The following is a 15,854-nucleotide window of genomic DNA, read 5'->3' as shown; positions in this document are numbered from 1 at the left end:
ATGCACATCTTCCCACTCCATCTGCTTCAATTGTGCTTGTGAGAGTCCTCTTCCATCCCCAAAGCAAATTCATTTTTCTCCTTCAAATCCTTCCTTCACACCTCTGCCAAGAAGCTGCAAAGAAGTCGCCTGTGACTCGGCTGATGAGGACGCAGCTGAGCATGCTGATTAACAGCATTTCTTTATTTCCCCTGCCCCTCGGTTTGGTAGCCTCCAGTGTGATCTTTTTGCCTTATGCTTCAGCTGGGGAGACATTGCCTTTCAGCCTTGCTACAGCTTTAACGGATCCTGGAAAAGATCTACAATACACAGATACTAACTTATATAAACAGTAGGAAATAATACTTGCACTCTCCATGGAGTATTTGTCCAGGAGATCAGCAGAAACGCATTGAGGAGCTTCCTAGTCTGAGTTTGGAGTTTGCAGCTGGCCATTCAATAAGATGATGGTTGCAGGCATGCAGGTATTAGATGTGGACTATTTATGCAGCTGAAACAGTCCCACAGTTGGCAGGCAGCAGCAGGAAGCCAGGCATGGTTAATGTTTAAGATACGTAATCTTCAGTGCGCTGCTGCCAGGTGTCTTACTTGGCTTCAGTCTCACTGTCTCTGCCTATTCTTTTGTCTATCTGGTGTTCAGGAAAAGGAAGCGGGATGTGAAGTGCTCTGCCCTTGTAACAGGAATGGTGAGGCTGCAGGACACGGTGGAAATAATCAAGGCACAATGAACCACTATGTGTTGCCTTTGTTTTATTCACCTTTTCGGTAGCTATTTGAAGATTTCCCCTGCTCATCTGAGGTGCCTTGCCATGTCCATCACCGCTTAGTCAATGGCTGATGGTAAAAGTCTCACAGATATTTATTTTTCGATGGGTTACTTCCCACCTCTTAGTGGGCTTGACAATTTGTTTATTATTAAACGCTTGCATATTCTACCCTTGCAGGCCATCTATTAGCATTTAGTGAAGAAGCAGGGTACTACACTGAGTCTTGGTGTCATGTCAGTTACAAGGCACAGCAGTAGGGACATCTTTATTTACAGATCATTAAAAAGATGAGTTCTGCGGTAACAGGCAGAAATAATTGTTTTTCTTGAGCTTTTTCACAGTATTTGCTCAAGTGAAAACTATGCAGACGCCTGCTGGCTGCAAAATGAAACGGAGAAGAAAGAGCAGAGGGAAGTATGGGGTTGAGGGAAAAGAGAGATGACCCGAGAGAGACTGCTGGCCTGAAGCAGTAGTATCAAGGGGAACACGTGAAGGAAAGGTCCAAAATGCTCATTCTTCAAGTAGCAGTTTCAGATGTGGACCATGAGAAATGCTGGCACGCTTCATGTCTGTTGCTTTTCTGTGCCCGCCATGACAGAGTACCTGGACATAATGGCACAGAAAGCAGTACAGCACCTCTGTGTGTCCTGGAAACATTCTCATCCCAGGGAGAGTGTCAGAGCTTTAGCAGAAGAGGTGGCTGAAGGAAGGAGGGAGAAACCAGTGGGGAACCAAAGCATCCCAGGACGATGGTGATGGAAGCAGCCAGTGTGAATGTCTGGTGGGCTACGGTAATTAGGAAGCTCTGAGACTTGTCTAAAATGTTAAGAGAACAAACCAAGCTCTGGGCAGTGCTAGGGGAGTGTGTGAAAGATGCGTGAAGCCACCTATGCCCAACTTTCCACAGTTGGCCCTTCAGCCTCTGCCCGGCAAGGTGCTCTACAACCCCACAGCACCACCTTGGACCTTGGAAGGTTTGAGGCGTGGCTGCCACTGAAGCACCATGCAAATGGATGGATAAAAAATTCTCTTAATTTTCATTCTTTTAAGCACTCGTGCACTGCAGGTCTCTTGACAGCTCAGGATGAAGAATACACACTAAATGAGTGCTAATTTTAAGTCCTGATTAATTTACTTTCTTGAGCTACAAACTTATTGGCACTGTGTTTTCAGCTTGCCATGTTGGCTTCAGTATTCAGGAACTGATTTTTTCTTACTTCTCCATCCTTCTCATCTAGCATGATTTGCTTTTGCGTCACTCCCTCTTGCTCCTTTCTTCATTTTGTCCTCCAAGACGTTGGCAAATGTTAGCTTTCTTGAGGAGGCACCCACAGTGCAGGAACTATTCTGTTGTATGACAGATGGACAGATTTGAGAGCATAGGAAGAGAACACTGAAGAAATTCCAATAACTAGTGAGGTCTGCACAGCCTAGTTCACTCAAGGAGCAAATTTCTTGACACTTCCCCTTGGATTCCAAGAGGACGTTTTAATCTTACTATTACAAACATGAATGAAGGAAGGACCAGGGTGGAGCCTGGGAAACATTGTCCTTTTAATTGTCTACTCTTTGGAGTAGCAATCTACTTATGATATAACAGCCTTTGCTGTCTGGCTCTGGGCGAGTCATACTCTCTTTGAGAGGGTTCTGAGAAATGTTACTTTCAGTAGGTCGTACATGCCCAAATTCCAGCTCTTATCTTGGTTTCAGCGTGTGTGCAGTGAGAGGGACACGTAGCGGCAGCACTAAACAGGCTCTTCTCAGATCTCATCAGCTAAATTACTTCTTAGGGCATATCCAGGTTTTTCTCAGGGCTGTCTCAGTCTTCCAGCAGAATATCAGTAGTGCCTCTCATAACAGTGTAGGTGGAGTTTGAGGCCGTTTGTGTTCTCCCGGGAATTTCGCAGGGTTCCTCATTTATATTGTCTGTATTTTCTTTATCCAGATTGTTCTGTCACACTCTGCTGAGGAGGAGTCACTTCCACCATTTCATCAGATGTCCACTGCTCTGTACACAGGGCATGTTGGCTCCGTCTCTGCCCCTTGAAAGAACCCATCTCACAACGTCAGCAGGTAGGATGTGCTTCAGGACCCAGCCAGACCTCTAGGCCTCTCACCCTCCCAAGCAAGACGTGCACGGGACACGGGTTAAAAAAATGGATATTCTCTGTCCTCTGGAGGAAACGGGCTGTCTGTGCCAGAGGCCACGCTTTCAGGCTGTTTGGAGATACACAACTGTCACCTTCTCCCCTAACAGGCACCACAGACACAATTATGGCTGACTGAAGTTAGTTGTTTTTTAAGAATCCCATTGTCAGCAAAACTAAAGATTGATGTTGGTGGGGATTGGTCTTACTTTTGACATTCCAAAGACAAAGGAATACCGCACATGATTGACTCTTTTGTATACATTTTTTGAAACAACTTTCTTAGACTTGACAAACGTTAGTACCAGAAGAGAATTTAGTCTCAGGTTTGTCACTAATGAAATGACCTCAGCTCAATGCTATTGTTGAGTTTTTGAAACTTTGTTCCTCATAGGAACAGGGAAATAACAGGGAAATAATTTCCCAAATCAGGGAAATAACAGAATCACAGAATCGTCTAGGTTGGAAGAGACCTCCAAGATCATCTAGTCCAACCTCTGTCCTAACACTAACAAAACCTCCACTAAACCATATCACTAAGGACTACATCTAAACGTCTTTTAAAGATCTCCAGGGATGGTGACTCAACCACTTCCCTGGGCAGCCCATTCCAATGCCTAAGAACCCTTTCAGTAAAGTTCTTCCTAATATCCAACCTAAACCTCCCCTGGTGCAACTTGAGCCCATTCCCCCTCGTCCTGTCACCAGGCACGTGGGAGAATAGACCAACCCCCACCTCTCTACAGCCTCCTTTAAGGTACCTATAGAGAGCAATGAGGTCTCCCCTGAGCCTCCTCTTCTCCAGGCTAAACAACCCCAGCTCCCTCAGCGGCTCCTCGTAAGACTTGTTCTCCAGACCCCACACCAGCCTTGTCGCCCTTCTCTGGACTCTCTCGAGCACCTCCATGTCCTTCTTGTAGCAAGGGGCCCAAAACTGAACACAGTACTCAAGGTGTGGCCTCACCAGAGCCGAGTACAGGGGGACAATCACCTCCCTAGACCTGCTGGCCATAACGCATTAAGAGAGAGCACCATCAAGATGTGAGTGGACATGGCAGGAATTAAGTCAGGGCGGTGGTTGGATGTACATGAATACATGAATTACATACTAAGTACCTTAAGTATGGGTATCATTTTCCTTATATTTTCACTTGGGCAGCTAATGCTACCCTACAGGGTGTTTTTTTTTTTTTTTTTTTTTTTTTTTTTTTCCAGCAAGTACATGGTGCTGGCTAATTAAAGGACTTACTTATAGCCCTTGTTAGTAAAAGAACATTAACATGAATACGTCCATTTGACTTTCATCCAGTCCATGTTGTTCTCCAGAACAGTATATTGAGACACATTTTCCTGACCAGCAACGGGTTTTGTCATGTGCCATAAATGCTTTGGTAATTTATTCAACGCGTTGTTTGGGATGTGGGTTATTTGCCTGTTTTTCCACCAAAATCAGGCTTATGCAGTTGCCTGTGTGTCTTATCAACTCTCTGTGGCACCACTTGAAGCTCTTGACCAAGTTTGGCCACATCTAACAAAGGCAGGAGGCCTCTAAAGCTTTCCGCTCTGGGACATTTGGCACGCTCGGCAGTGCTCTGAAGGCTACCAGCCGAGAGGCAGCTTCGTTCGCATTCCTGTGCGACACCACGACCAATTTTCTAGGACAGAGACTCAAGGCCACAGGCTGCCCAGACACCGGGGGGCCCGTAATGCCCCGGTGTGCGGGAGGCACACGGCCCGTTCCTCAGGGCGACCGGAACCGGGAGGCCCGAGGGGCTCCCGCGCCCCGCCGCCCCTCAGGGCCGCCGCGAAATGGCACCCGCGCCCCGCCCGCCCCTCAGCCGCTGCCCCCAGCCCCTCCGCGCATGCGCGCGCGGTGGGCGGCCGGCGAGGGTGACAGAGAGGGGGGGCGCTCCCTCTGCACGTGACCGATGCCGCGGCGCGGAAGAGGGGGGGGGCTGCCTTAAAGGGCCAGTCCTCCCGCTCCCCGCTCGGGCCGCCGCGCCCCGGCCGTGCTTAGGGGCTGCCGCTCCCCTCCTCTCCCTCTGGGCCCCTCCCCTCGCCGCGCACCTGCCGGGCTCCCCCCGGCGCAGGGCCTAGGGGGCGGCCGCGAGCCGCGGCGGGCGGCGCCGCGTGGGCAGGGCCCGGCCCCCGCCTCGGCCCCGCCGGCACCTGCGGCGGCGGCCCCCGCGCCGCGCCCGTAACCCGGAAGCGGTGCGGAGCGGCGGGGGGGGGGGGGGGAGCAGCGCCGGGACATGGCCGCCGCCGGCATGGCCCTGAGGACCCTGAGGAGCGCGGCGACGCGCGGCTGAGCCCCCGCCTCGCCGGCTCCTTCCTCCTCCTCCTCCTCGCCCTCGTCCTCCGGGGGCCGCCGCTCTGCTCGGCCGGCCCGGGGTTGACCTTCCCGCCGAGGGGGGCGGTGCGGGGGGGGGGCTGCGGCCGCCGCCGCCGCCGCGTTAGTTGGGTGCGCGGGGTCGGGGTGGTTTAGCGCTATTTTTTAAATTTTTTTTTTTTCCCAATTTTTATTTTTTTTTAGGGGGTGGTCGTGCTCACGTTTCGTGCGCTTTTTATTTTTTTTAAGCGCCTTTTCCGGCCCCGAAGAGCTCCCCCCCCCTCCCCCCCCCCCCCCCCACGGCTGTTTGCCTTCTGGGAGGGCCGCAGGGAGGAAGGTGCGCGGGTTGGGCCGGGGCAGGGCCGCGGGCTGCTGCCCGGCACAGGTCCGTGGTGGGGGTTTTCTTATTTATTTTTTTTTTTTTCCTCCTCCGGCGTCTCTGATGCCAGAACAAGGCCCCAGAATGAACGGTTTCTCTCTGGGCGAGCTCTGCTGGCTCTTCTGCTGCCCGCCTTGCCCCAGCCGCATCGCTGCCAAGCTGGCCTTCCTGCCCCCGGAGCCCACCTACACCGTGCTGCAGCCCGAGCAGCAGCAGGAGGCCGGGGCGGCCGCCGGGGCAGGGACCCCGACGGGCTCGGGCACCTGCAGCCTGCACCTGAGCGAGCGGGCGGACTGGCAGTACTCGCAGCGGGAACTGGATGCCGTGGAAGTGTTCTTCTCCCGCACGGCCCGAGATAACAGGCTGGGCTGCATGTTCGTACGGTGTGCCCCCACCGGCCGGTACACGCTGCTCTTCTCGCACGGTAACGCCGTGGACCTGGGCCAGATGTGCAGTTTCTACATTGGCCTCGGCTCCCGCATCAACTGCAACGTCTTCTCTTACGACTACTCTGGCTACGGGGTGAGCACCGGCAAGCCCTCTGAGAAAAACCTGTACGCAGACATTGATGCAGCCTGGCAGGCCCTCAGGACAAGGTAAATGGATGGTGGGGACAAGGTTTTTCTGTCTCTCTCCTTAGTCCGAAGAAGTCCGGTGTGTGCCCAGTTAACCTGCTGAGAGGTGGAGGGGAAGGGCCTGGAGATGGTGTGAGTAGCTTTGATGGTCGGCAGACGTTCCAAGGTGTGACTTGCTGGGCGGCTTCGTTTGTCAGAAGGATGCACGAGCCTTCATACATGGGCTTTTTCTAGATTTAGGGATTTAGTCAGCCATGTTATATATTAGCCATTACTTTGCCATTATGAATCTCCATCTTGAGCAGGAGATACCGCACTGGTTGCAGATTGAGCTTGCAGGACAAAAAACCTTTTGTCCAAGATTTGCGTTGGTATAAATCTTTCCCACCACTTACTACGTTTAGAGGTAACACTGCTGAGGCCAAGCTTTGACTGAATTTGGCAATGCCCTAGGCTCGTGCTTACCAGGAAACTGCTGGCACTCTGTGGTGCGTCTGGGGTTTCATGCAAGCTTGTACGACACACATCTTCCTCTTCTGGCAACCAAGCGACTGTTATCAAGTTGGGGAGGGTAGCGAGGTGGAAGGAAAAGAGGTGTTGACAGGTGGAAGTAGAGCTGGGGATTCTGCCAGGCAGAGATGCCGAAGGAGGTGGCATCCAGAGGGATGGAGCAGCAAGGAGAAGACTGGCAAGGTGGCGTGGCTGGTAGGAACATGGAGCCCAGGGCTTCCAGGAAATCCTGAGCAGAGCTGCTGCCCCAAGCGCCTTGCTGCAGCTGCCCGACATCCCTGGGCCTCTTGTTTTTGGCCACGGAAACCACGAGTGACTTTTGTTGTTGTATAAGTGGTTCTTAAAGCAGGACCTTGTGTCGTGAAAGAGGGAGCTTTAAAAAGCTTAAATCGTTGCAGTAGAGCAAGAGGCAAGAACGATGGACGTTTCTTGTTCTTGTCTCTGTGGCTGTGTAGATGAACTTGGCTTATGAGAATTGAGTATTTAATGTCTATCTTGGGGATACGTGCCAGCTTCAAAAATAGTGACAGGAGTTGTTTCTAATTTAGATAATTGGCTTTTCAAGGATCTGGGGATTGGTCAGTTGTGGAGTCCAAATGGCTTCTGACATTGGTCTGCCCAAGTCAGGTGAAGATATTGGGGGAAAGTTACCCTTTCGTAGCAAGTGTTTTCTCTGCGTGGTGGGTAAGCCAGATTCTAGGACTCCTTGAAATAAATAAATACAAGTGTTTCTTGAGTATAAGTAATGTTTTAATTGAAAGAAATAACTTTGATATGCTGTACGCAGAATAAATAATTAAAGGCCACTATACTGCATGTGGCTGATGTAAATAAGCTCTAAGGGAGGAAACTGCTTTGAATAAGCCGAGCCTAGTTAATGCTCGTCGTTTAGTAGCTGTGTTTTCTCTCCGTTGCACTATTTAGTTGATGATATTTTTTCATGAAAGCCTTTTATAGCTCTGGAGAAGTGTGTTTACATCAGGTTGGTAGTGCTCGCATCTTGACAGGCATTTAGTACGTGTTTAAGATCAACGTGGATCCAGAAGCAAGGCGTTCCTCCACTCAAGCCTACCAAGAAGCCTGGACGAGAAGGCGATGCGAGCAGGTGCCCTGCTTGTCCTGAAAGGATTGGCTCCTTCTGTTGAAGTGTGACTGGAGGAAGTTTGTAATTTTGTATTCGAGTCCTTTCTGTGGTTTATACAAGATCTAGGTTCTGTTCTTCCTTAAATTGAGGGGTTGAAATTTGCTGACTCTTCCTCTGCCATGCTTGTAAATCCCAGATCATAGTGCTGTGCAGGGAGTGCTGCTAGGGTGGTTGTGTTACCGTTGGTTAGATTTTTGGCAGCCAAAGGAAATAGTATTTTAGGTGTCCAGTAAAGGAATAGGTTACTGTAAAATGTAAGTATAAAAAAAAAAAACAGACAAAAAAAAATCCATCCTGTCCTCTCAGGTGACTTTCAGCTTATACGGAAGCCATCATCTTCCTGCTTATAAATCTCTAAGCAGTAATATGAACTTTAAAAGACTGATAATTTTTTAACCCCATTTAATAAGTTCAGACGTTTAAGAGAAATATTCTGCTGTAAAAATACAAGTCTGTCTTTTGAGGTAAAATGTCATACTGTGTGTGCCGTTTCTGCTGCAGCAGTTAATTGGTAGCTTCCAAGAGTTTGTGTGTGGTTTCGTTCTTAATGCAAATTTCTAGCATTTGGCCTGGAGTCATGTGGTAGTGAACTGTAACACGTAGTTAGAAGTGAAGCCTTAAAATAGGAGAGGTTCGCTATGCCATAGAAAGCATTTAGTCATCTGTGCTAAGGTCTGTGCAAAGCTGTCGCCCTTCTGAATCCACCAGGCGTTCCACCTGGCAGCAGAAAGGAATCAGTAAAATGTTGGAGGTGTTGGATTCCCTTTTTTTCATGTTGTGCCTGCAAAGTACAACTGTTATTTAGCAAATATTAATTTATCAGTTTGTTTTGAATGTTGTGCTGAGTAAGACAAGAATTTACACTATACTTGGACAAAACAGATCGCTGCTGAGTTTTAGGATGATGATGAACCGACTGTGGCTGCAAACGTGCCTGGAAATTTTGACGATTTTTGAAGGTACTGACCTGAGGATCTTGCTATCACACACACAGCTGGGTATCAGACCTTCTGTAACAAATGATTGTAAAACAGTTGATGAAAAGTAGTATCACCGAGGTTTATGTTCAGTTCAATTTTCGACCTCTCTTTGCAGAATCAACGTCAACTACTTGCCATTCTTTTAGTCATTGTGAAGCGTAACTTACTTTCCTTACTGTTAGTCAAATGAGTACTAACTACAAAGTTTTAATGCTAAATGTTAAATGTCTTTCAGCCTAGGTAAGATGTCCTATAATTTTATCCCCTTGAAGTTTTTTTTTTGATGATCTTTCCAGTGTCTAACTGTATTTATTTATTTCCTCCTGATAAGCAAATTTCCATCTAGTACCTAATATTTCTCAATAAATCTTCAATCTTCATTGCTTCGGATGACATTTTTGAGTGCTACATTTGGGCAGGCAGGTGTGTGTCTGCTCTGTTTCTTGAAGGGAAGGAAGCTGCATTGTCCTGCTTTCTGGTAGGGCTTGGAGGGCTTCAAGTTGCTGGTTTTATTGGGGTGTGATTGACTCCCCATAATACCTGATTGACATAGTACAGCATTCGCACAGAATGACTTGTTTTCCCCCGCCACCTTCCCGAATTTCACATGGAAAGACCAAGCTTTCTAACACTTTCATGTGAAGACAATGTATGGTATTTAAAATGGGGTATGCACTCAGGGTTTGTGTACTGTGCTCAAGCACAAAGCTGTGACTACTCCGTTGGTTGCATGCTCTTCGTAATAAAATCAATTTGTATGTTCTCTAAAAACCTGGGGAAGGTTTGAGAAAGGCTTTAAAATCCTGGTTAAATGGAAGAAGGCACTGCTTCTGCAGTCTCCAGTTCTGTGCTGGAGTATCAAAGAGAACCTGTTAGTGTAGTGCATCTTCTGGATGTTGCAAGATGGCAAAGAAAACAGCTAATAAATTGGTTAGAAGAGCTGTTCTTGTTGCATTTAACAAAATACTGCTTGATAGTCTTTCGTTGTGCACAGTACAAACTATTCTAATACCTTCTATTTCCATTTTAACTTTTCATAAATGATAGATTTTATTGAGGTGTTTAAATATTTCATTTTCAGAACAGGTACATCTAAGTTTGCCTTTCAGTCCATAGAGGAGCATTGGTTCCCTTCTGGTTTTGGTTAGGCTTCAACAGAAATCTGTCTTTGCCACGATGGAAGGAATTGAATTGTGAAACGCAAGGGCTTTTGACAAATGAACGGCAGATAGTTTAGAATATTTAATTATTTTAAAAACTTTTCCCTCAAATTTAATGTTAAAAAATGAACGACTGTCATTATATGAATATTTTTATTGCAGTGCTGATTATCTGTCACTCCTTATTGCTGTTTCCTTTGCAGGAATTGGTGGAAAAGTGTTACAGCTTTCGTTTAAGCAAAATTAGGAAACACCTAATGGGATTACACTGGAGCGATAACTAATCTTCTGAGGTTGTGTCAGTGTAGTTAGTCTCCATTTGCTGAAGTGGCTGAAGCTTTCTAGGTGAATAATAGTTTCATTTTTTTTCCTTGATTTATTAAAATAGCTGTTTTCTACTTTAATTTTTTTTCTGCAACAGTCTTTGTTTCATTAGTGCTGTGTGTGACCTGGCATGATTTCTCTGGATTGAATATTTTGGCATTCAGGTTCAACCTAAAGATTTTCATTCTACGTACTCCCTTGAAGCCCCTCCTAAAGATCTAGCCTTAGTCCTTCCTTTCCACTCAGTGTTTCCAGAAGCATTTAATTGAAGAATTTGTAATATGTACGTTTGGTGGAATTGGGAGGACAGAAGTCATCATTTATTATAAAGAGACGTAAAACATTCAACACCTTCCCAAACTGTTTTATGCTAGGAATAAATTCCCTCAGTGTATACACCACTGAAAAAAAAAAAAAAAAAGGATGTGATAGATTAACTTCTGTTACTTTGAATATAAATTTTCCAAGGGGATCTTTGCATCGCCTTTCTATCACTGAAAGCAGACATACCAGCATATTTTTTCATAAAACAGGTATATTAGTTTAGTGAAAACATTGAGGTTTTGATATGAAATCAGCAACATTAATTCTTGAGGTGGCCAAGGGCCATGGTTGGCTGAGCTCGGGAATAACAGGGTTCCACCATGCTTCCCTGTTCATGGTGCATCAGCTGGTAGGCAGTTCTAAATCACACCTAGGCTGCAGATAATTTGCATATTGACCTTCACCCTACATTATATTAACCTAGACTTCCTTGTATTGCCTCTTACTGCAGTTGTTTGTGGCTAATAATTTTCATAATATAATATATATAATAATATAGCTGTTCTCCCAACCAGCTGTAGCCTACGTGTGCTCTCCTGGTTCCTTGAGCATGTCAACAGTGGAGCTTCATACATCCAGCCATGGGTTTAGATCCGGGACTTTGTCGTTGACTGTTATAGGTTATTTCCCACTTCCAGCTTTTTACTAACGTTGGTAAGGTGTCTGCAAAGAATTATTTAATGTATGCGTACTACTTTTTAAGGAGGCTGTTTTCTGAAGTTTAATGTATTCTACCCTGTGGTTAGTACTTCAAGAAAAACTGCACACAACTTGTCTCAAAAATAGAAGCACACGAAATAGTCCCCTGTCGTTGTCTGTGTAATGAGCAGAGATGAATTCAGATGATGTCCCAGGGACAAATACCGACAACTGTTTAAAAACAGGTGCTCTGATGTTCAAAGTTACTCAAAATGTTTATTGAGCTTTCGTGTCACATTACACAGATTAGTCACTGCAGTAGAAGACAGTACTGTTGTTAAATATTTTCCTACTTCTGTCGGGACCATAAGATCAAAAAGCATATTTAAAAAAAAAAATATATATATATATTCTTGATAGTGAAAAATCTTTTCACAACCAGGGTGTTTGGGAAGAAAACTAAGCTGCCAAAGAGCCTTTGGATAATGATATTTGTCATCCTGAAATCCAGCCGCTGGAACTGGAGAGGTTAGTTTACCTTGCCGCATGGAGGTTGTAGGGCCTGGTTCTCTGCATCATCAGAGCATGGAACATAGGGGTTTCTAGAGAGCCGTAGTGTTAAATCCTGCACACTGAAATAACAAAAGACTCTTGTCTGTTTTTATTCCTGCTCAGCTGCCTGAAGTCTTTTGAGAAAGAAGGACAAGCCTTTTCCCCGTCTCGCTCTGGCCAGAGAAGTGTGTTCCCTCTCAAGACTGAGCTGGAGGCTGTTGTAGGGTGGCCACTCGAGCTGTGCATGTTCTGGTAGCGTGTAGGTTTGTTCGGTGTGCTCCTAATGGGAGGATGAGCTGGATTTTGCTCTGAAGCCAGAGTCAATCTCCGCTGCTTCACAACCTCAAACAAAGAAAAAAACCTCCAAAATTCAACCCTTTGGTTGTCCGTATTTGCTTGTCCTTTACTACTGTTTTACTTCGGAGTGTTTCCCTGAGTTTCCAGTGGCTCACTGTTTGTGAGTGTAAGTGAAAAGAACAAGGGGAATAAAGTAGTAACACTGTCCAGGATTGTAGATACCTGGGGATACAGGTGGAGAAACATCGTAAGCTGCAGGAGTGGGTTATCTGCCAGCAATTGGTTTTGTGGAGAAAACCGGCTTCTTGAGCAAACGGATATTTGTGTTTCCATGCAAAGAAAATAGGTGAGGGTTTTTTTTGGGGGGGGGGGTTCTATTTTCTAATTCTGTGCTGCTTCCTCATGTGGAAGTACACTAGTATAAAGGAAATGCCAAGCAATTAGCCATTTAGAGCCTAAATAGTGTAGCATATGTCTGAATTTCTTGTTTGGTTTTAAGATGACATTTGCATGGTGGAGAGAGTAACGTGGTTATGGCAACTTTTACCTTTAAACCCTGTCCCAAATATTTTTAAGGCAAATAGGAAATTAATTCCTCAGTTGCGTTCTATGTTGGCTTTAAAGACAACAGCCTCAAAATTATGTAGCACTAATAAATTCATTGGACAAGTAACATTGCTGTTTTTTCCCCTAAAGCTGGTAATAAATTTAATGAATAACTAACACTCCCTTCTGCCCTCCTTCTCAAAAATAAATCAATTACAGGGCTGCGTTGGAAGCATTTGAAATGAGTCATAAAATAAGCTACGCATATGTTGAAACTAACGTGCTCCTGCACATACCAGGTTTGCTTTGCCAATTAGCCCCTAAAAAGGGCAGAATTCTTTCTCTGTTGATTAACTTTAGGAGATCGTTTCGGTTGCCACTGCACTTAAGAGAAGATAAAGGCACTTATCCATGTGCAAGGTGAGGGGCTCCTTGCATTTTCTTGAACCTAGATAAGGCACATCTTGATGGTTTTTGAGCTATTGTGTCTCTTGGTTGTTTCTTCGTGTTAATTTGAGCCTATATTGACTGTTTATACTGACCTGAAGGAGAAATAGTTAAAGATTATTTTGTCTAACTTAAACTTGCTTTTGCTATGGGCTAAAACACAATAAATAGGCGGATAAACCTTTTTGCCTCTGTAGGAATCAGCAGATAGCAGATAATGGAGATAACAGCGACTGGTACTTGCGAATAAGCCATTTCAGTGACCCAGTCGCTCCTGCTCCATCTTGCTGCCATGCTTGCAAATTTTTAGAGGAACAGCATATGCCAGTCCTGCATGCTCAGCCCAACATCTGATGATGAAGCTGAATTTTGTTCCTGCTGTCAAACTGAGTGTTTCGTTGGGGTGTGTGGGAGCTGTTTGTTTTTCTTCCCAGTAATGCCTGTTGTGTGAGCAATGGAAGCGTGTGGTTGCAAACCCAGGAAACTCCCTCTGAGCACGGAGGACTGAAGATGCTCTTAATCGAAGACTAGAAGACTTCTAATAGAAGGGGATGAATAATACATGCTGTCAGCTTAAGGACGTTGGGATAAGGAATGCAAAGATGTTCCTAAGGCTGGTTTGAGGAAAAATTAGTTATTGTGGCATGCTTGTGCGTGAAGCTACGCTACCTACAAACTCGGGAAGATGCACATTGAGGCCAGTTGCATAATGAGTGTTACACAGGCATTATGTATATCTGTACCTTTATTCCATATCTTTTTTTAACCACCGTGTTAGTTTTACAGACCAAAGCTTCTCCTGTGTTGGCATTAAACATTGTGGTTGGATTTGCTGACCATGAAACCACATCATGCATAGGCAGAACATTGTGCTGAACAGCAGGAATCAGCTCTGTTCCCACCCGCCTTCCCTCCCTTGTCTCATGTGTCTTGATGACTGCTCCCATACCTATGGGAAAATCCCTACAATCATGAAATAAATGTGTAACCTTTTTCCTTAAAAAGGGAAATTTTCATGTGGGTTCATAAATGAAAAATGATGGCGATGTGGAAGATGAGGTTGTAAGTTAGTACGTTTGCTTCAGAGTGCAGAGGGAAACATTTAAACTTAGTGTAATCTCTAAGTATTGCATCTGTGGCTTTTGTGTGGCCCGTTTCTTAAAAAACTTGATTTGTGCTTGTCTGGAAGTAATATTTATTGGTACAGTCTGTTGAAATTCTTTCTAGGCACGTCTTTCAAGATGAAAATGCGTTTTTAAATGTTAATTTGAAATTAATGGTTGGTTTACACAGTTTTGGGTATGCTTTTAGGAAGTTCTGTTGTTGAGCCTTCTTTGAAAATCCTGCTTACATATAAAAATGTTACTTTAACAACTTTGGCTCTTGCGAGCCATGTTTATCAGCCAAGGCATGCTGCTGAAGCGAGCTGTGTACATCAGCGCCTGGCAAGGAACCCTTCTCAGGGCTTGCGGTGTCAGCTAGTAGTTCTCAGACCTTTTCTTGTACAGGACACTTCAAAACTTCGTAGGATCCCAGTACGTTAGAACGGTTAAATCTAACTTTATGACATCGCGTGTCTACTTCTTTGCATGTACTGCAAATCAATGGATAAGAAGCCATGAATAATGGGACCCAAAAAATCTGAACTTTTGGAGACCAACTTCAACACGTTTCTCAGGAAAGCCTGCTTTATATATGGCTTGAAGTGTTTCTCTTTCAGCAAGAGGGTTGTTTAGAAAAGTTGTTCAGACTGTAAAATCTTTCTGGGCATTCTTCACTGCTGACTTGTGAAGCTTGTCAAGTTTTGCTTTGGATGTTCTATGAGAACTTGAAAAATGGTGTTGAATATCAGCAAAGCAGCAAAAATGACTATATATTCTTTCCAGTGTAAGATAAGCTGAGATAAGGTTCAGATAATTTAATCATTATGCCATGAATCTTAAGCATTATTTATAATTAGTTAAAAGGGAAGGGCTGCTGTTGTGGGGGGTCATTTGTCTCAACTATTGTGCTATGCAATAAATTGCAAGTCTTACAATAAGCGAAACAAAGTAAAAGCCAACAACAATATGGGGCTAAACTTCTGTTACCCATTTTGCATTTGTGGTATACAAAACCAGTTACACTTTAAAGGAATTCCTTAGTAGTTCACTTGCCTTTTTAAATGTTGGACTGGCTTGTTCGTACAGATCTTAATCTTTGTCCCATCTCTGTATCATCTTCCCCAACAAGTGATGAGTTCATGTAGGATGAATGCATGGCAGCCTGGGGAAAGTGGCATCTTTCAAGAAAATGGTCTTGGTTTTGAAGCATGTCCTCCAGGGGCAAATTTAGAAAACTCTTCTCCAACATGGTGTTAGTTCTTCATAGCTTCATTTCTCTTAAAAGTATGTGTATGTTCTGGTGGGTGTGGTTTTTGTTTTTTTTAATTGAAATAGCTAATTCAATATAATATTTATTTTGGAGGTGTTCCCTGGACAATTCTCTACCTTGAGGCAGTTGTTCAAGAGCCAGTCCGTCGTCTACTACTTCTAAGTCTCGGATGGATCTAAACTTACCTGTTGAGTTGTAGTATACATTTTCTTCACAATATTTTGTTGTTGTTGTCCCCTACTGTAAAAGTTAGTATATTTTTCTAATGAAGTATGGCTTTAATGTGTCTTAATGCTACAGAAAATTATAGTGCTTCAGTGTTTAACCAACTGTAAAAGCACTACGTTGTAGGAAGAGGTGG

The 15,854-nt window shown here is 45.0% G+C and overlaps 1 protein-coding gene across 6 annotated transcripts in view; it reads left to right on the top strand.

Annotated features, from left to right (window-relative positions):
* ABHD17C (abhydrolase domain containing 17C, depalmitoylase) overlaps positions 1 to 15,854 on the top strand; it is a 48,825-nt gene that overhangs the window by 10,642 nt on the left and 22,329 nt on the right. For all 6 annotated transcript variants that reach the window (XM_050713057.1, XM_035554847.2, XM_050713055.1 and 3 more), the window contains 2 exons: positions 2,713 to 2,840; positions 5,693 to 6,218. In XM_050713057.1, the coding sequence (XP_050569014.1) occupies positions 2,713 to 2,840; positions 5,693 to 6,218 (654 nt within the window). The remainder of the gene's footprint in view (positions 1 to 2,712; positions 2,841 to 5,692; positions 6,219 to 15,854) is intronic.

Source organism: Cygnus atratus, chromosome 11 (genome assembly GCF_013377495.2).
Source record: "Cygnus atratus isolate AKBS03 ecotype Queensland, Australia chromosome 11, CAtr_DNAZoo_HiC_assembly, whole genome shotgun sequence".
Taxonomy (NCBI): domain Eukaryota; kingdom Metazoa; phylum Chordata; class Aves; order Anseriformes; family Anatidae; genus Cygnus; species Cygnus atratus.
The sequence above is the reverse complement of the archived record's forward strand: the minus strand, read 5'-3'. Positions and strand labels throughout refer to the sequence as shown.